Here is a 20610-nt window from a genome sequence, read left to right as displayed (position 1 = left end):
CTTTTTTAATAAAAATAAATCAGGAATATCAGTGGACATGTCTGTGGTCAATGAAATAAGGGTCTGAAGAATTGGTTTAGACCTCTTGTCTTTTGTCTAAATCAAGGCTGCATGTGACACAGTGCCACAGAACTTTCTGACATGTTAAAATTTAGATGAATTTATATAAAAATATATGCATGATTATTTAAAGAAAGGTATATGATGGTTTAAAGACTGCTCAGTGCATACTAATGACCATAGAGTCATCTGGATGTTGGTTTATATGTTAAGATGAGAAACTTTATGTGTGTTGTTAGTGGTTTGCTCATTTGATTGAGACCATTTGTGGTTCATGTTGATCAAAATGAAAGTTTTTTTAATGCATAAATAAAATTAGAAAATCTTGTATTTTTTATTCAACCTTATGTACTATATAAAACCTTGGTGTTTCAGTACCATCATACACTGTAAACTAAACTTTTTTTAACGAACTTCGAGCAAATAATATTTTTTTATTTATTTCAAGATGATTTTCTAGAAAGATTTCTAGTTTTTTATTTTCAGACCAACAGAACTTTTAAACAAGAGTTCAAAGACAAGATCCACTCCTGTTAGCCCTGGTTACAGCTGTTATTTACAGCGAGAAAGGTTGACATAGGTTGACTAAGTTAAGTAAACTAGGTATTTTAGATAGAATGAACTGTAGATGAAGTATTTTCAGCTTTTGAGTTCCAGTTGAAAGAAATTGAAAGATTGTGTTGACTCAACTAGAGGATTTGACAGGAACCAAACTGTGATTAAGAAACATAAATTAAAGGATTTAAGTACAACTTAATGCATATCACGTTTATGACTAGTTGAAATGTTTATTTGTTTTTAATCATTACAAAATTACCTCAACTTGTATTCTTAAATGCAGTGAACTTAAATTCTAAGGCAGCCTGGACACTATTTTTATTTTTAAGTTGAAACAAAAAGTTTTTTGTTATGTTTTTTTTTTAACAATGAAAGTAGCCCTGAGGCAACAAATCAAAAAAAGGTTTTGGAGGGTGGAGAGGGACACGTTTTATGATTGATACATTATCAGGGACCGTAAGCTCCCAGAGAATGTGGTGAAATATATTTTTTAGAGAGTTATACAGCTTCAGTTACAGCTATTGGTACTTTTTTGTGCTTTCTCTAACTATCACTTTCATTCGCTCCTCCTCCTAACCTCCTTCCTGGCTTTGAGGTGTTTAAACAATATCAGTGACTACAGTAGCATCAAGTCTTTAGATTTTAATAATATTCATCAAAAAGTTGTGGCTAGACTTATCACTTTCCTCCACTTTCTGTTTCTCTTCCCCTCTGTTGCCCTCTCATTGTTTCTCCCTCCGTTCCCAGCCTTGTCTCTGTCACTGAACGCATCAGTGAGCTGCCCAGCCTGGTAGAAAATTGGATTTAGTCTATTTCAAAGGGACCGGCGGTCAGCGTAAGCCCCGCCCCCTCGCCCTTTACGCCGTGACGTCGGCGGGCAGCATGACCTCCGCTTCTCTGACAGTCGCAGCAGATTCTCCATCAGCCGCTTCACCACCGCCAACTCAAACTCGACAGAAACAGCGTCTTATCAGTAGATTGGTCCCGCTCACCATCAGATATGGAAGCGGCGTCTCCCTCCTCCAGTCAGTGCAGGTAAGACCGATAAGGCTGGATGTTGGTGAACCGGAGATAAATGAGTTGTCAAGGCTACACTGTAGCCTAATCGTATTACAGGATATCAAAGCATAACGAGTGTAAACAGCGAAGTTTTCAAGACGCATCTTGGTTTGGACGGCGTTATTAGAGAGTCGTTCAGAGCAGCCAGTCAACAGTAGCATAAACGCTTTATTCTGAGGATTAGTAGCCTGTTGTGGGGCGCTTCCTCCCAGGATGACACCTCTGACGTAATCGCGTATGTTACAGGTGGTGTATGTGTCATAACTCATTCTGCATTCTCTTCACAGAAACACATTGAATTCCTGTTGCTTTTTTTTTTTTTTTTACTGACAGCCTCGGAGCTTAGCAACGGCTCAGGCCGGTCAGACTCGCTTGCGTTTGACGGACGTGCTGCGTTGTGTCAGCCAAAAACGTGTAGCAGGCAGCCCGAAGGCAGCCCCGCTCCCCACCCCGCTCCCCTCAATACAAAGTTCTGGCAGCACCACGGACAGCTCCGGCTCTCAGTTAAATGTCTTATTTAGGTGTTACGTAACGCACACTGTGTTTTCAAAGGCATGTGTGACTTGCATGATCATTAAACAGTGTTTAAAGAAGGGTTTATCATTCCCTTAATGGACTGAAGAAAGCAGAAATAGTAAGCTTCATCCATATAAAATGAATAAATACATAAATAAAGATGCTTTGTACATTGCAAGTCCACACATGAATAATCAAACGAAAGGGACAAGTACTTAAGTAAGTAAAATATCTGGAAAAAATGCTTTATATGTTCTTAATTTTGGTTATAAGGTATGATAGTAACGAATAATACGTTTTTATAATCACATGACAAAAGTTTCACTCTTCAAATGAAATCAAAAGGTTTTCATTACAGGAACAAAATATTTAAATAACACTTAAAACATATCTCATTTAAATCTCATACATCTCAAGCGTTTTTTATTAATTAATAGCATTACATGGTTTGGTTAAAGTTAGAGTAGATTTTGAATTAAGTAAATTCACATAGTCCACATCGATCGTTAGGTTTACAAGACAGCTTCTGTAATTTGTGGTTAATGTTAGTTGGGGTTGTTTATTAACATTAGGGCCAAATTAAATCATCATATCTTTTGGTGAATATATACTGTTAGTATTTCTTTAAATTGTGGTAGTAAGTGTTGTGGTTGCCTAAAGGTTTGGTCAGTGGGTGCCTAAAAGTAAGAGAAGCAAACTTGTGACCAGAGGGTCTCCAGTTCAAACCCCTGGGATGGCAGGATAATTCTGGGTGTGGAAAGTGAAACATGGACGCTTGCTCCACCCTCATTACTACCACTGAGATGCCCTTGAGCAAGGCCCTTAACCCCAACTACTCAGTGGCCAACAGATCAGAATGTGGTTGTACTCGGCAGCTTCCAGGTGTGAATGTGATCAGTCCCTGAAAAAAGATTTAAAAAAGAAAGAAAGAAAGAAAGAAAGAAAGAAAGAAAAGGAAAATAAATAATATAATCAGTTTCCATAAGATGCTAACACATAATAGAAGCTAAAGCTAACAAGTAAGCATTTGTGAAAACGGTTTAAGCAACAGGTGAGTCATGGAGCAGCTGTCATCAGGAGAGAAATAACAAGATGGTAGGTAGTGGTAATTAAACTGTAGTTAATATTTTTTTTCCCTGTTAACAAACAATGAAATGCTTTACAAACCATTTATTAAGCAGTTGCAAAGGTTTATAAACATCAGTTGCAACTTAACAATAAACAATTGCTGAATGAAATTAAACCTCATTAACTTTAAATTTCCCATTTATTAATTATGGATGTTGGTTGTATTGTAGACTAAATCTTGTAGATTTGAAGCGTCATACATTTGTTCTATAATGAAAGTGAAAGTGAAAGATTATGTTGGAGGTTTGAGTCATTGTCAGGATGTTCACTGTTTGAACACTTACTTCAGTTGTCAGCTGTAAGTTTGGACAGCCTAGTTGGCTCTAGGTGAATTAAGCACTGTGACTCATTTGAACCAAACATTCAGACCAAATATTGAGTTTTCCCTTTTACCATCCTTGTTTTATAGGAGCAATTCACTGATGCTCATATCAAACATTACAGCACATTTCCAGTCACAGAAATGTAATCATGTTTTTTTTATATGGCTTGTTTACACATTACACTTCCTGCTGATGTCTCCATGTTTTAATTTTGTGGGTTTATAAATCACTGATTAAAAACAGCCATTCCTCAGTTATGACCTGATTGCTGTCACTCATTCCCAACAGAATGGCAGAAGTTAGAGCAGTCAGCTGGTTGTCTGCCTGGGTGCGAGTGTGTTTGTGTGTAACGCTGCCATTACCACCTGCAGTATTATGTGAAGGGCACCTTCTGCAACTGACAGGCCTGAAATGAAAGCCATAAAACAATTGTTTCACAGTTGACTGTATTTTACATTAATACATGGAATACTTACTGTGGTCATTCTTCCTCAGATTTTTGACAAAAACAGAAATAAAGCCAAAATTCTGGGTTATTTTTGTTAAGATTTTAATGATTCACCCAGGCACCACTCAGATAGCTGGTTGGAGCATTCTTCACACTTAGTTTACCCCGTCCCAGTTACCGACATATCTACTGTGATGAGAGATTTCCCAGCTCCTTTCTAAGTTTGAATTAAATAAGGAAACAAGGGGGGAAATGTAGGAAGATTGAACACCTAAGGCTAGTCTGATGTAGCTGTCATCTTACATGGCAGCTCTAAAATGGGCTTGAAATTGTCAGGCTCTGTCCTGCTGCAGATTGGCCTGGTAAAGGCTCCAGCCTGAAGTGTCATTGTGTTTTAATAACAAAGCTTGAGGCATTGGAGGAACATTAACAGGGTTATGGCATTACAATCAGATTTATGACCAGAATTACAGACAGTTTCAGACGCTGTCTAATGTAGTACCTCGAGGCATTTCCAATCAAATCAGTGTCACTGAATAGTAATCAGGGAAGTCAAACCCACAGTTGTGTTGCACAATGTATTATTGATTCGTTACTTTGACAAAGTGTTCTTTTCCATGTACTTTTACTCAGGCGTTATCCCCTCCAGATGATACTAAAGCAGGTATTTAACATGGCTGTTACAGGATTTTGAATGCCTTTATCATGACATTGAGCAACAGCTTGGTGTGAGTTTCAGAAAGTTGGTTCTCATTATGACAAGGACATCTGGTAGTTGGATATTCCAGTTAGACTGGTAATGTTTAACCTTATGTAGACTCATGTTTTTATGTACACATATAAGCTGAGCTAAACTGACTTTTCTTTTCGGTAGTGTTTGAGTTATTGCCTAAAGTTATTTAAGTAACCAGTTGAACCAGTTTTACTGCAGAATTGGCATTTATGAAGGTGTCCATTGCTTTCTGATATATTCTTTTTTCAGCAAAACCTTCCATGAGTTTTCTCGATGAAATATCATTTTGTGTGTCTCTCTTTTGCGTACCACTTCCATGTACAGTATATTGCATATTTGTCTCAAAAGGAATGTATGATTTTATATATATAGCAGACACAAGATACAAGCATTACAACAAGAAAAAAATAGCTCAATTAAAACAATTAGCACAATGAAATTAAACAATATTAATGAGGTAATAATACAAAATCAGGCATATTTATTTTCCCAAATAACTGAATAAACAAGCTGTTCTCAGAGGAAAATAAGGTCTCCAGACTACTGTTTGAAGCTAGAAAGGTGGCAGGGTCCGCCAAATATAAACAAAGTATAACAGTATGAAATTGTGTTGTCCTTTAAGGTCAGTTTGTGTATTCAGTGATAAAAAAACAAGGACAGTTTGTTAATTAAGTTTGTAAGACCCTAAAGAGATAGCTGACCTGACCTTCCACAGACCCAGAACAGCGAACGCACACTCCCCTTGTGTTTTCAGTCTTGACTAAGGTACAACTAATAGGCCTTATTTACAGGACCTGAGAGGCCTAGCAGAGGAGTACTGTGTTAGCAGATCACTGATATACTCTGGAGCAACATTATCGGAAGCCTTATAAACGAGGAGGAGTATCTTGAATTGAATGCTGAATTTCATCGGAAGCCAGTAAAGTGATAACAATGGCTGCTGGGTTTTTGGTAGATGATTTTCTATGAGTTACCAGTGAGCCAAGGTGTCGGTGGATGTTGGTGGAGACCTGGTCTGGAGCAAAAAACATAACTTCAGTTTAACTGTGATTTAATTAAATAAAATTCTGAGACATCCAGTTACTAATCTTGGCCAGGCAATTTTACGGGGTGGTTAAATTAGAGACGTCACTGGGCCTAACAGATACGTAGAGGTGTGTATCATCAGGATAGCACTGATAAAACTCACAGCCAAAATGGGAGCATAATGAAAATAATAAGACAGCGCATATGCTGCAGTCATTACGTTCCTGTTTTGCCCACGCAAAAAATATTTAGCACACATATGATGCATGCTGTCTATCTTACTGTTATTGTTAGAAATGACAGTGCTTTATGTTTCATTCACATTAGCTGTGATTTAGTTATTATTCCGCTTGCTCTCCTCTACCAGCGAGGACTATTAATTCTAAATATGAGGCCGAAGTTGATTAGTATTTATGGTGTTTACTCCCCTGTGATAATGATGATGATAGTTGTGGTAATAATTATCATAGAGATATGCAACTGATTCATCACTATCAGAGCTATGGTTCAGTGATATTTGACATTAATCTTTTTTTTCCATTACTTTCAGTTACACTTACGACCAGTATCAGCAGACAGCAGAGTGGCTGCTTGCCCAAACAGAGCAGCGCCCTAAAGTCGCCATCATCTGTGGTTCAGGCCTTGGCAGCCTGGCTGACCTGCTGGAGGACAAGGCTGTGTTCCAGTATGAGGATATTCCACGTTTTCCCATCAGCACTGGTAAGTTCTCTCTGATAAATTGCTTGCGATCCAAAACTAACTGTAAGTGCTTGGAAACTATATAAGCATACTAGCAGCTGCTCATACTTTGTGTGTGCTGTGCAGTGCCAGGCCATGCTGGTAAGCTGGTGTTCGGGAAGCTGCATGGCCGCGAGTGTGTCTGCATGCAGGGGAGATTCCACTTCTACGAGGGTTACAACATACACACGGTAAGCTACAGCATAGGCGTAAGCGTAAGCGTAAAGGATATGTTTTATTAGTAATGCTAGGACAGTGTTATCACTAATAATGTACTAATGTATTAAAAAAACAAGTCTTTTGCCTGTGTGAGGCTATACTTATGCAGCTAGCTGCTAATGTCAGCACGCTTCATCATCTGGAAACTATGAATGTCTGTACATTAGACCATATTCACACAGTGGCCATTTTCCCCTGACGTCCACTGGTTGCATGTATGTTGTGGAATGGCTCCGCTACGGTTTTGCTCATGCTCCGTGTTGCTCCATAGTTTGAGCAGGAGGGATGTCAGACCATATTTCAAGGTAAAACAACAGGTTTGATAACCAATTAACTTCCATAAGACAACAGCAAATGTAAGCATTCAAAGAATGACGATACTGTTATTTTACAATACCATTTGGAAAGGCGTAAACTAATTAAGAAGTATCAACTCACAACTTAGAGACATTTGTGTAAACCTGGAAGTGATACACACAAACCAAACGGTAATGTTAGCTAGGAAGTAGTTGAATGGTAACAGCTAACTCAGCTAACTAGTTATCAAATATGTTGTTTTACCTTGAAATATGGCCGAATGTGCCTCCAAATTTTTCACAAACCATCATCTTTTCAGTTGCTGGTCAATTGAGAGGCTGTAAAATGATAACAATTTGTCAGGTTCCCTATGTTGACATGACTTGTAACCTGTAGCACAGCAGCATTACATTATCCCAGCATTCAAGATTGTCACCCTGAGTGTGATGTTGGAGGAAAATGACCATCATGTGACTAGGTTCTGTGCTAATCCATCTAGAAGATATTGAGATATTGAAGTGAAATGAAAATTTTGATTTGCTGGTTCCACTAAAGTGAAAGCCAAATTTCATGGCAATCCATCCAGTAATTGCTGAGATCATTTCAGTCTGGACCAAAGAGGTGTAAAAAAGACTAACCAGCATTGCCATCTATAAAGCCATGTCGCTGGCATGGGTAAAATTATTGTGTTTCATCTTGATATTACATTGTTTGTCTGTTGTCTTCTTTGCTATTCATTATGCTGGAATTACATTAATATATTCATTCAAGTGAAGTTTGAATGATATCCATGTGAACACTGGATGGTGCAGAGATGCAGACATATTCATTTGTTACTCTAAGTTGCCTTGTGAGCAGATATCTGTCTCAATTTCTATCACAAGCCAAACTCCTTCTGCATTTTGAAACCTTGCTGATGCAAATGATACACTATACAGGATAACTGAACTCAAGCTGGCAGTTTAAACTTTGTCATTGACTTTGAGAAAAACATTCACAGCTTTTGTAGGTTTAGGCGTAATCTTTAACACTTAATTTTCATTCTGGTCACGGAGGGAGGCTCTTTGCAGGACACGGGGCTTTTGTTTTTAAACTTAACTTATTTAAAGTTAAGTGAACTTATTTTTAAGTTCCATTAATAACGTTAGCTGAGTGATTAGATGTAGATACAGTATTATAACATACGGCTTTAACAACTTTAAATTCAACAGCTCAAACTGGACTTTCTTTCATATAGGTTACATACCTTTTCAGAGAAAACTTTATCTCATCAGTACTAAATCGTGTTCCGTAAACTTGGTGGCTTCAGTCTTCTTTTGACCAGAGTATGACAGACCACAGTTCAGTTCCAAACTTTGGCTAAAAATTTACTATGTGTCAATGATCAGCTGCAGAATACTGATGACAGAAAGAAAACCACCCAGTGTGTCATAGTGTCGGTATGGGACCGGCCTTTGGCCTCTTCCTGGTTTTATTTATTTTATTACCAGCTGTGATGTGCCATCTCCACATAAAATGATCCATATAACCCCACTGAATCATAAAATCCACTTTCATACATACAGTAGTTTAGAGCCAGATGCATTATGACCCTCCTGTATCCAGTAAGGCCTGTGGGCAGCAATATACTGTATGAAATGTCTCCAGTTGGATCACCATAAACTGTACTGATCATAAAAAGATTTGACTCCACCCAAGGAAAGTGAGGTAAATTTTTATCCGACCATATATAATAAAAATATTTGTTGTGATGGACTTGGTCCTGTTTGAAAATCCAAAACTAAACAGAAGGTCAGATGAGATGAGAACGTTTTTTATTAACTACACAATAGTGTGGCTCTGGATAGCAAAGCCAGTCTGACGGTCAGCTGGTCAGTTCACAACTAACGTTCAATCAGCCAATACTTTGGTTTATGACAAAATGCCTGCATAACTAATGACAAACCAATCAGCCTCAGCTTCACTGTGTGGTTAGTGCTAATAAACTAACGTTAGCATGCAGACACTCTAAACTAGCTATACATGGCATTTTGTAATCGTAATATACTATGATTTTCTGTTGTGAATCTTTTCTGTACAAAATGACATCTATTTTAATGTCTGTCAGTCCTGGGGAGGGATCCTGCCTATGATGCTCTTTCTGAGGTTTCCTCCATTTTTTTGTTGTTGGTTATGCTGCAGATTGTAAAGCTTATTGACGCCTGTTATGACTTGTGATATGTGGACTATATGTTTTGAAAATTGACTTGAATTGACATCAACTTGTTAGATTTGAACCCCCACCTCCTCACTGCACCACTAGCGTGGCTTCGCACTTGTTTTCTTATTCGTGTTCCATTTTAAGTTCTGTCTGTTCCTGTGAGATATTATCTCTCCCTCCTTCTCAGGTGGGATTATGTCAGGTACTGAGAGCATGGTACCCAAGAACACACTAAGTCTGCATAGGGAGAAAGTTGAGGTTGATACAGTAGATGAGTGGAACACAGGGACCGTGTTTCATGTGAAACCAAGTTATTTTAACCCAAACCATGATTTCTTTCTCTTTATGCCATCCTTCAATATCCCTGGTTGTCTCAGGAAACTTGGATACAAATCTACTGTCTGTACAACCAATCACATATAGAGTTAGCATGCTCTGGCCCTGGGACTCGGCCACAACCATAGCTCCTCAGGTGAAATAAATCATCTTTAACGAAAAGAAAACTAGCTTAACACATGGAAAAATGTATTGCCACCAAAGAGCCTTTTGGCAAATAATTCAATGAAGTCAACTCATCATTAGCAGCTCCCTGCTTCAGTTTCACCACTGACAGTCATACTATTACATACAATTATGCTGTGCTTACATGTCATCCCTAACAAGGCCACGAGTCAACTTATAGTACAGTACACTATTTTATACAAAAAAATTCCTTTCAAACAGGCCAATGTTCCAAAATGAAAGCTCTGACCTTATCAAGAAACCATGGTACTTGAAAACATTTCTGCACTAACTAGCAAAACACTTTCACCGGCAATTCAAGCTGCAGAGCGATGTGACATGGAAAAAAGCAATTTCCAAAATGTGACGGCAGTGAGAAGTAACAACAGTCATTTATGGGCCATCAGCTGCCCTATAAAGGTTAGAACGGAAGCACAACTGCACAGTTCAACAAGGACCGACAGAAATAACAATACTAGAGTCTGTTGACATCAGCGTATGCAGAAGCCGGCCCTTATAGATATATTGTCTTCTCATGTGATGAGTTTTCTCCTCTGTTGTTCCCAGGTGACCCCCCTCTTGTAACTCCCATTTGTAATCTGATGTAAATCAAAGCAATAACAGAACAACAGTATTTTTCTCTGAAGCATAGCATGTTTGTCACTCCAGGTGACATACCCGGTGCGAGTCTTTTTCCTGCTGGGCGTGGAAACTCTGATTGTGACAAACGCAGCGGGAGGACTCAATGACAGCTACGATGTGGGAGACATCATGCTCATTAAGGATCACATCAACATGCCAGGTTTTGCAGGGCAGAACCCGCTGTGTGGGCACAACGATGACAGGTACAGCACAAGCACCAAGGGAGCACGATGAAACTGGTAACATCTGTGTCTGATAGACTTTTCCTATCACCCATTCATTCTTTTTAATGTCTCTCCAGGTTTGGAGTGCGCTTCCCTTGTATGTCGGATGCGTATGATCGTGATTTGAGGGCTCTGGCCAAGCAAACAGCAGTGGAGCAGAGCTGCGACAGCTTCCTGCAGGAAGGAGTTTACTGCATGCTGGCTGGGCCGACATACGAGACCATTGCAGAGTGCAGAGTCCTGCAGACGCTGGGGGCTGACGCTGTGGGTTAGTACAGCTATCTCATGCTCACTTAAAGGGATACTGATGTGCAAAAGACTCTCCACTGTGCATCTGCATCAGGAGATGCTTATCAGGGACGTTTTAGTGAATATGAATACATTATTCAGATGAACGTCAATGCACTTTGATCTATCTATCCCCCTGGAATAGAAACTGCAAGTAGCCGATAGAATGATGCAGATTTGCCAAAATGTAAATAAATGGCTAGCTGTTAGCTGTAGGCTAAAAACACAGAGGTGTAGATAGTTTTAGGTTATGTATTCAGCTGTTTAATAACTCAATAACTTCAACTGATTTTCTGTGCTGTACAGGATAAAGCTTGACTGATGGCGCACAGGTGTCATTTTTAATCTCACGATCTGATATTGAAGGCTGGCAGCTAATGCGACTTGATAGTGAGTGGGAACTAATGAGCTGAAATTAAGGGCCTGACGAGCCAAAAGAGCTTTTCATATTTTGATTTTAATTTCATCTGGAACTCCTCCTGATGCATGCATAACCTTCTTTTGTAAAAAATTTAAATTTGACCGAAAGAGCTTTTATAGCTTGATATTATCTGTTACACCTTCTCAGTTTTGAAACAATTCAGACCAGGTTTTCATCTGGATCTCCTCCTGTTCTTGAATCTGTCCCCCCCAAAGACCAGATTATTTCTGTCCAACTTTGCTGCACATGGACAGTACACATAAAACTCTAAAAAAAAATATGAAATGATGCAGGTGCCAACTGTCAGTCTCAATATTGTATAGCAAAATGATAATCATCTCATGAATTTGAATATTAAAGGGGCTTTCGCACAGATTTTACACATAATGTTCAATTAAAACATTTTCATGAAAGTGGTAACAGCCTTTGAAAGCAGTTGAATAATTTCTTCCTCTGACTCTGGAGGAGCTCTGTCATGTTTGAGACAATAAGTCCTGATGATGTCATTAGGGGTGATTTTGTTTTGGGCTTGAAGACTACAAATTTATAAGAGCAAGCCTGTGTTACAGTCTGAGTTTGGAGGTTTAAAGAAGTAGGAAATTATCAGACGGGTAAGATCCTGCAAAAGTTGCTGTTAAATTGCGATATGGGAATATCTTCACCTCTGCTCCTGCTTCTTTTACTAATGTGTCTCTTACAAGTATCCTGATTTTGTGAAAGCTCAATACTAAATCACAGGATTGCCCCTTTAATGTCTTACAGTATATACAGTATATACACTTGTGATTAAGTTGTGTCAATGCACCTGAAACAGACATTTTCCCCCTACCTAGGTATGAGTACGGTGCCAGAGGTGGTGGTGGCTCGTCACTGTGGCTTGCGCGTCTTGGGTCTGTCCCTCATCACCAACAAGGTTGTGACAGATTATGACAGCAAGGAGAAGGCAAACCACACGGAAGTGCTGGAAACCACCACGCGCCGAACCCAGGACCTCCAGAAGTTCGTCAGCAACCTCATCACCAAGCTCTAGCACCTGCGCCTTCATCTGAAGTCTGCTGACAAAAAATGTATTCATTGGTGACTAATCATAGCTGGAAACAAAAGGTAAAACGTATGTGCAGGTGGTGAGCAGGTCAAGTTGGTGTGGATAGGTTATTGTTATTGGCTCATGTGGTTAACTCAGGGTATGAGTGAGGTGCTTGAGGTAGAGGGCAGAGTAAAGAAAAAAACTATGAGAGACTTGTAATAGCTCAAATTGTTGACAGCATTTGATGAATATATGTGTCTAGTTATTTAGTGCTGTCACCGCAAGACTTACATCAGGAAGTATTAGCCTGGATCCAGTCCTTATCATATATCTAACCATTATATATGTTATATAACCATTAATCTAAAAGTTTTAATTGAAGGCATGGATTGGCTGTATTTGCTTTGATTTTGACAGTTTTTGTTGCAGGGGATTGCCAGACCATTTGAAAAGTAACTTAACATCAGGAAACGCACTGTAGTGTTTAACTGCCCTCTCTGTTTGAAAGTTTCAAGCAGGCATCACTACACACTGTGATTAGAAATAAAGAAATATATAAATGGCTCTGTAAATAAATAAATATGCAATTAAATGCTCCAAAAATGAAATTGAAAATGAATGTAGGCACAAATTAATCGAAATTAATGCATACATATCTATTTATGTCTCATTTTATAAATTAAGTATTATTTTTTCAATTATTTTTGGTGCATTTAATGGTGTATTGATTTATTTATTGTGCCATTTATATATGTATTTATTTCTTAGTTTGGCAGGTTCAAGCTTCCATAATTGGGGTGGTCAGAAGTATACACCTGTAGCCACATCCAGCTGTGATGTCACAGTGTAGTGACCAGTTAAATCATGGAAGGAAAGCAAAAACAAGATTTTTAAGAGGTGTTGTAAGTTGCTTTTTAACAATAAGTGGTGCCGACAAATTATTAGATCTGGAAATTATGTAAAAGTCGATTTCTGTTTTAAAATTACAACTAATGGGTGTCTTATATTTTGTTGTGTTTGATCCAAACACAGAATGTTATGGTGACTAAGACCATGACTTATGATTACAGTATAGCGTTCCCTTATTTAAACAACCATGTTCTCGTATATCCGAGGTAGATCAATAAATGTAATAGGAATACAGCGGTGACTGTAGTACATCCCCTACTGGTGTGTATTTCTATCCTGCATTAGTGATGCAAGGTTGTTTACATTTTCCCTTTGCTACCTGTTAGGGCATTAAAGACACTGGGACCTCTCCGATGGATGAGTCTGTGTATTTGAATGAAAAGAAGACAATTTTATGATCAGTTTATGTTACTGACTACTAATGGACACATGAAACCTTCAGATATATTGATTGTGATATATAGATATATTGTGTCATGGTTAGTAGCATCCTGTTGTTGCTGACGGAGACTCAGCAAAACCTTCTTACCTCATCTTTAGATGATTTTCTATCACTAAAGGTGCACTATGTAGTTTTTGGGAAGACATTTTAATCAGAAGAGAAAAATCTTTATTGGTTAATTTTCATAACTGAATAAACAAAGTGACCTTAAAGGACAACACAGTTTCATGCTGTTTTACTTTGTTTATATTTGTCGATCCCGCCACCTTTCTAGCTTCAAATACTATTTTTGGGACCTTATTTTCAATTTTATCCTGATATTTTATGGAAATAATAAACATTTCTGAGTTTGTTTTAGTACCTTGTCAATAATATAAATATTACCATTCTGGGTTTCTGAATGTCTTTTCCAAAACTACATCGTGCACCTTTAAGATTTAAATCCTGTTTCTGACAATCTGTAAGTTAGAGTGATACCTGCCTTTATTTATATGTACCATGGCTACATCAATACATGTTATATGTTTTATTTGCCTTAACCGAGGGCAATGTACACAACCACCACCTATGAATATATCATGTGCTAGTCTTAGATGTATTTAGAGGACACTGTGCACTTAGGCATTGGCCTTGACATGTCGGTGCAACACTAGAGGGAACAGCTCACTATCTGTCCAGCAGAGAATTAGTAGTTAATCTACCTAATTATAGTTTCTCATCAGAGAGAATAAATAATAATTCTTGTGATTAAACAGGATCAGTTGGACCGTCTGGCACATCATTTTCTTTATTTTGTCATCGCTTGTTATTATAGATGTACAAGAACTATTTATTTTAGCTACAAGTCAAAGTGGTATTGTGTTAAACATCTAATCGGAGTTGATTTTTTATGAAGTAGACAAATAACTTATTTTAACTATTAAATCTATTTTTTGATTAAAAAGTTGTGACAAATGGATGGATGGATCTCCATTGAAAAAGGAAACAGCTTCCAAGAAAATACATTTATATATAGAAAACTAAAGAATCATGATCACAATATAATCTGAAAGAAATATGAAGAGTCAAAGGCTAATCCAGTCAAGCAGTAGTGATGTATGAAGGTTTTTCTGCAGCGGATTGCATTTGGATCAGTTTTGTTTGTACACCAAGAGAGACCACAGCACTGTAATATCAGGGAGGGCTATAATAATGAAAACTGGGCCTGCAGTTTTCAATCTTCCCTGCGCTGGTCTGGAACCTCCTGCCAGGTTCCCTTGACCGTCTCATTCATTAGAGCTGGAAATCCTAGATCAGCAGTCCACCTCTCGGGCCATCAGGCTCCACATCAAGATGCTAATGGAAGTCTTAAAGGGGAATTCCACTCTGGCTGAAGCATCATTGTAAAATGTAAAATCTGTAGCTTCTCCATACACAATAAACGTGTCATTTACATGAAATTAATTAATTTGCACTTAGTAGTTGCACTACCATGCTTGCTATAGTCAAATATGTCTTCTGTTGTCTGGTTTGTCTTCCACATGTTTGTATTTATTAGACTGATTAACAAATATTGTATGCTCACTTCAGTCAAAAGTACTGTATCCAACTCTCAGGTCAGAATCTAACTCACCTAAACAAAACCTACTATGTCTTTACTGACTTAAAGCAGTTTATTTATATGCAAATGTTGCTGCTGTCAAATAAAAACTTGCAGATGACATTTGGATGCTGGTCTTTTCTGTGGATCATGGATCAGTGCATGTTTGTGTGTGTGTGTGTGTGTGTATTTCTATCACAGAGAAATGTTTAAATACTGACATCAAAGTTAAATTATCAGCTTTTGAAATAGACAAAGAAAGTCTTTTTAGCAAACCAACTCTCATCAGGTGAAAGAATAGGTACAGACAGCTCAACTGCAGTATATAGAGGCCCCCTCTTTGTTAGACATCGCCAAAGGCGATCCTTAAGTGAAGTCCCCTCTTGTTAGTTTGCTCAAAACAATTTTGAAAAAACACACACAGTTGCAGTAATATTATGTAAAAAGACCTTAAAAATACATTTTCCATTGTATATTTGTTTTTTCAAAATGACCACAAACAAAGGTCCACACCTGGTTGTGTACAATGATAGACCACTGTCGGCCATGTAGGGGTGTATGTGTGTGTATGTGTGTGTATGTGTGTGCAGAGGAATATGTCTCAGAGTCAATCAATATAGATGTTTTCATGGAGAAATAGAGTTTCAGCGATAATGATGATCAGTGAACAGGGAGATGTCTGTGTAAAGCAGTCAGATAAAGGAGCCCTCCCTAAACACACACACCTCATTAACACATCCACTCTCTCTCACTCTCTACCTTCAGCGTCACTCTCTCAAGCCTTCACTTTAAACACACCTCGAACTGATGAAAACGCTGCGAGATTGAGATGAAGTGGAAATGGCTGTTTCCGTGCCTCGCTCTGCTCTGTTACATAATTCATCTGCATGCAGCGTGTAGAGGGGCAGCCCACTGTGGAGCTGAAATATTAATACAAATGAAGCAGGCAGCCCGACAACACAAACACAACACCTATACTGGGCTGGAACATATTTACACACATTCCCACAGATGCCTTACAACTCAGCTTCACAGCGAAAAGTGAGACGTCTATGAAATGCATGTGGGATGCAAATAGCAGGCTCTCTCTGCTTTGAATACGGGGAAGTGGTGGACAGAAAATGACAGATGATGGGAGTGAGTAAAGAGAATGAGAGAAGAGAATGAAGTGTGTTTAGGTCGACAGTCCCCGCAGGCTGGCGACAGGCATCGTCTGTAATGTAATGTTGATCTATCTATTGTCGCTCTGCCAACTGGGCCCAGAGGCCGCTATTGATTACTATAGGGTAAAAAGAGTAGCTGAGGAAATAGAGCAGGACAGCTCTGCTGAGTTTACACTCTTAAACACTGTCACACACCATCGCACGCTCAGTCCTTTTCTCCGTCACACGTCGACACAAGAGCTGTTCTTATGCACTGTCATGTACCTGAGCTAACACAGTCTATGAGACAGCAGCGCTCCCACTGTTAGTGAATGTGACTTTTACAAGCGTAAGAAGCAGCATTAGTGAGGGGATGTCTCTGCTGACTTTCACACACTGCTCCAAAGGGAATCGGCTGCCAGCAGCGTGTCAGCACTGTACCAGCGTGCAGGGTGGATCTGGAAAATTACTGCTCCACCTCTGAAGAGACGTGACAGGTCAAGTTCAACAATGGATCTATAGGTACTGTGGTGCCAATTTGGTGAATCATCTTAATCCTCTTCGCTCTATCTACCCCAGCTTCAACTGGGGTAACCTTGAATTGTAGCACTGAAAATACTAAATATTAACATGCTGCCTTGACTTCACACAGGCACGTGCACAGACAGAACCCAAAGGGAGCATGAGCACCTGTCCTTCTGCTGGTTTGTATTAGGCTGTATTATTTTTTGATTAATATTCAAATGTCATTAAAGAAGTTTGGGGTGCCAGTTTGGATTTTTGTGGTCTACAGTGAACTTGCCAACGTCAGGTGGAGTGGCTCAGCTGGGTGTGTTTGCTACGCATATCAGTGCAATTTGGTACCGCTCGGGGCCAGGGCCTGTATGCCAATTTATGTTGTTTAAGTTGCATTTTCCAAAGGGAGCGATGTAAAATGATGCACAAATTATCCAGAGTGAATAACCTTCACCCCCTTTCCAAGTGGTATTGTTTTGGCTCCGCTGCTGGAAAGTGAAATAGATTATTTCCGTTTTCCTCAGAGTTGCAATTGATCTATCTAGTCTAGAATTGAGACATGAAAGCAGAGAGAAATGGTGCCAGGCTGCCAGCCTGACTGGATTGGCAGACAGCCTTCATTTTTCCGAGAGATTTTGTGCCCTATGGCAGAGACGTACCAATAAATAAATAATAACACTGAAAGCGAGGTTTATCAGGAAGTCTTAAAGTCAATGGTGTCATTATTCTGTCACCATTATATCGCTGTGTGGCGACACCGGTGTGGTAGTAGAGGTACTGCAACTGTCACCCCTGATTTCCATCGGGCGAGTGTCTATGACATTACGTGTGCAGCACTATTTTGCTCCGTCCTCCATGTGACTGCATATCCCGCAGTAGACCTCCTGAGATTTTGCTTATTTCGTCACATTCTCTGACATGTGTGCTTCTACCATGGATGAGTAGGCTATGTACTTAAATATAAATGTACTTAAATGTTCGATGGAGTGAAGTGAAACATGATCCTGAAATGGTGCAGGGTGTTTTATTCAAAAATAGACTTAGCCATGTATTCTCGACGGAGCAAAGCGGAGAGCCTCTTCTGGGACGCTGCTGAGATGTGCCGTGGTGCAGCTGGTGGAAACATGAGCATTGACTAGAACGGCCCTGATCAGCTCTGGCGACCGTATCATGGCCGTAACGCAGCCATGACAGTCCTGGTGGAATCTAGGGGTCAGTCAAACTCACTTATTATCTGCATGTCTTCTGCAAAAACATCTAACTCAGTGAGCTCTAAAAGGAATCTTTCAACATTTTGGGAAACAAGCTTATTCACTTTCTTTCCATGAGTTAGAATAGAGGATAACACGCTGATGTCTGGAGCCTGGAAACAAATAAATAGGTGTTTGATCTTGGATTACAGAAACAGGATATATTAAGTAGTGAGCTTTAGAGGTGTAGATAAGCATATTTTGAATTTTGGAAAGAGCAAAGTTAGTTCTTTCCTCCTTCTTCCAGTCTTTATGCTAAGCTAGGCTAATTGGCTCCCCACACTCCATTATGAAAACATTTTCATTTTTACAACTTTTATTTATTTACCATCAATATAATTTCTGTTTTTGTGAATAGCATATTGGTAATACAAACTTCATGTCATTAAACAACTCTGTTGTAAAACGATGACAATAAATCCATCTTGATCTTGAAAAGAAGAGCAATGATGTGTAAATATTGTGATGTGTTCTGCTGCCCCCAAGTGGCCAAACAAATAATGCAAGATTGAAGTGCATTTATTTTAATCGAGCTGATTAGAGTGTTGAGTCCTAGGACTCATCCCTTCAACACATCCTCTCATGTCATTTTTGCACTTCTGCTTCCCTCATTTAGACGTTAATGGATTTTTTAAATGGGTTTTTAGATGCCTGAAATAAGGTTTGTATTAATCACAAGCTTAAGAGATTTTCACATTTTGTTCTACAACATAAAGTACCTCAGTAAATAACCCACGTTTGAATTATAAGCATTTATGTGTCTTTAAGAGGGGGTTGCTAACAAGTGGCTAAATGAGACTACAGAGGTTGTCAGGGACGTTAAACGTAATTTCCCCCGAACACTTAGACTTATCTACTCACTAGTCTATCACAGGAGGACTGCTTTTAACTTTACAACTTGTCAGGTAAAGTGTGTGTATAGTGTAGTAAGAAGCTCGGTGTTGGGGTGGGTGAAGGCATGCAACCGTGGTGTTGTTCGTCTAAAATAATTTTTCTGGTATCCCTGCCCACTTTATCCAGTCAGGACAGAGAACTCCACAAAGAGGCAGTCCTGTCTGCTCATGAACGTGCAGAGAGCAGATCCTCCCGTTTACCAGCAATGACCAAGCTACCAATTCCAGCGCTCCCTTCGACAAACACTGGAAGAAAAGAAAGAGGCGGAGAGAGTGGCCTGGGAAAAGAGAAAGGAGTCGTGCAAGTGTGGTGACATTAAGAGGAATCCCCCAGGAGGAGTGCCAGGCTTTGAAGCCACCTTTCATAGTGGCTAAACCGTGTCATTACATTGTCATATGATGCATTGGGGCCCAGAAAAACTTTTTTCACATTTGCTTACATTGTGAAAGAAGCAGCTGCAAAATGAATCATTTCAGTGTCATAATTCTCTAGAGCGCAATCTCTATGGGCCACACAAAACGGAGGATCCATTTCACAGCCAGGAAGTCAAACTATTTTGGCCAAGGACATTAAATCTGGGTACAATTTTGGAGGCGGGGGCTGTTCATTCCTGTGAAAGTGGCATTATGACGCCAAAAAAGCCCAACTTCCCGTGTTAAGCACACAGCTAACATGTATTGAGATAAAATAATTTAATCTTGCGGCTCTTCCAGACATTCACAATTTTATTGGACCGAATGGCTAAACTTATGATACTGAAACAAGTCATTTCGCAGAGGTTGTAACGCTCAAAAAAATGCATCCACCTTTTACTGACGCTTCTTTCACAATGTAAGCTTATGGGAAAAAGTATTTTTGGGCCCCAGTGCATCACGTGGCGATGTGATTATGCGGTTTGGAGAGTACGAAAGTTGGCCTCAAAGCCTGGCGCTCTTCCTGGGGTCATGATTTTGGCTTCCTGCGCCACTGAGCAGCTTGCATAGGAACGAATGGGGCTCCACCTCCAACACTGTCTAGATTTGAATGTAACATCCTTGGTAAAGATTGCTAACTGCAAAATGGACAGGAAGTTACAGAAAATGACAACATCGCTAACAGCAGCTTTCACACAAGTTTATAGGATGTCCTATTCACAGGAGACGTTTTGACGTGTCACAGCAGAGAAGGCACAGGTGCATTGAGTTTAGGTGCTCCAGAGCCAGGCGTGACTTATGTGGATTCTCAGGAGCCATCGTTATCCGTCACACCTGTGTTCTTCCCGCTTTAATTCCAAACTTGTGTGAAATCACCTTCCAGGGCTTGTAACATGTGCCCAGTTCTCTTCACAGGATTGAGTCAAAGCTTGTGAGTCAATTGAAACATATTAATATTTTTCATGTGTGTCTTTTTGCAGATTTCATCCGACAGCAGTAAAGTGCTTCGAGGGATACTTGCCCTCCTGCTCATTACCGTCTTATTACTTCATCCTGA

The 20610-nt window shown here is 39.4% G+C and overlaps 1 protein-coding gene across 1 annotated transcript; it reads left to right on the top strand.

The window, feature by feature from the left end:
• The first annotated feature begins 1618 nt into the window (after positions 1 to 1618).
• Positions 1619 to 12411, top strand: pnp6 (purine nucleoside phosphorylase 6). Its single transcript, XM_073472812.1, has 6 exons — positions 1619 to 1653; positions 6402 to 6571; positions 6677 to 6780; positions 10476 to 10651; positions 10750 to 10940; positions 12215 to 12411. Exons 1-6 carry the CDS (start codon positions 1619 to 1621, stop codon positions 12409 to 12411), a joined length of 873 nt encoding a protein of 290 aa, XP_073328913.1.
• The last annotated feature ends 8199 nt before the right edge of the window (positions 12412 to 20610 follow it).

The sequence above is a fragment of the Pagrus major genome, chromosome 8 (genome assembly GCF_040436345.1).
Source record: "Pagrus major chromosome 8, Pma_NU_1.0".
Lineage (NCBI taxonomy): Eukaryota > Metazoa > Chordata > Actinopteri > Spariformes > Sparidae > Pagrus > Pagrus major.
This window is presented reverse-complemented; position numbering and strand designations above follow the sequence as displayed.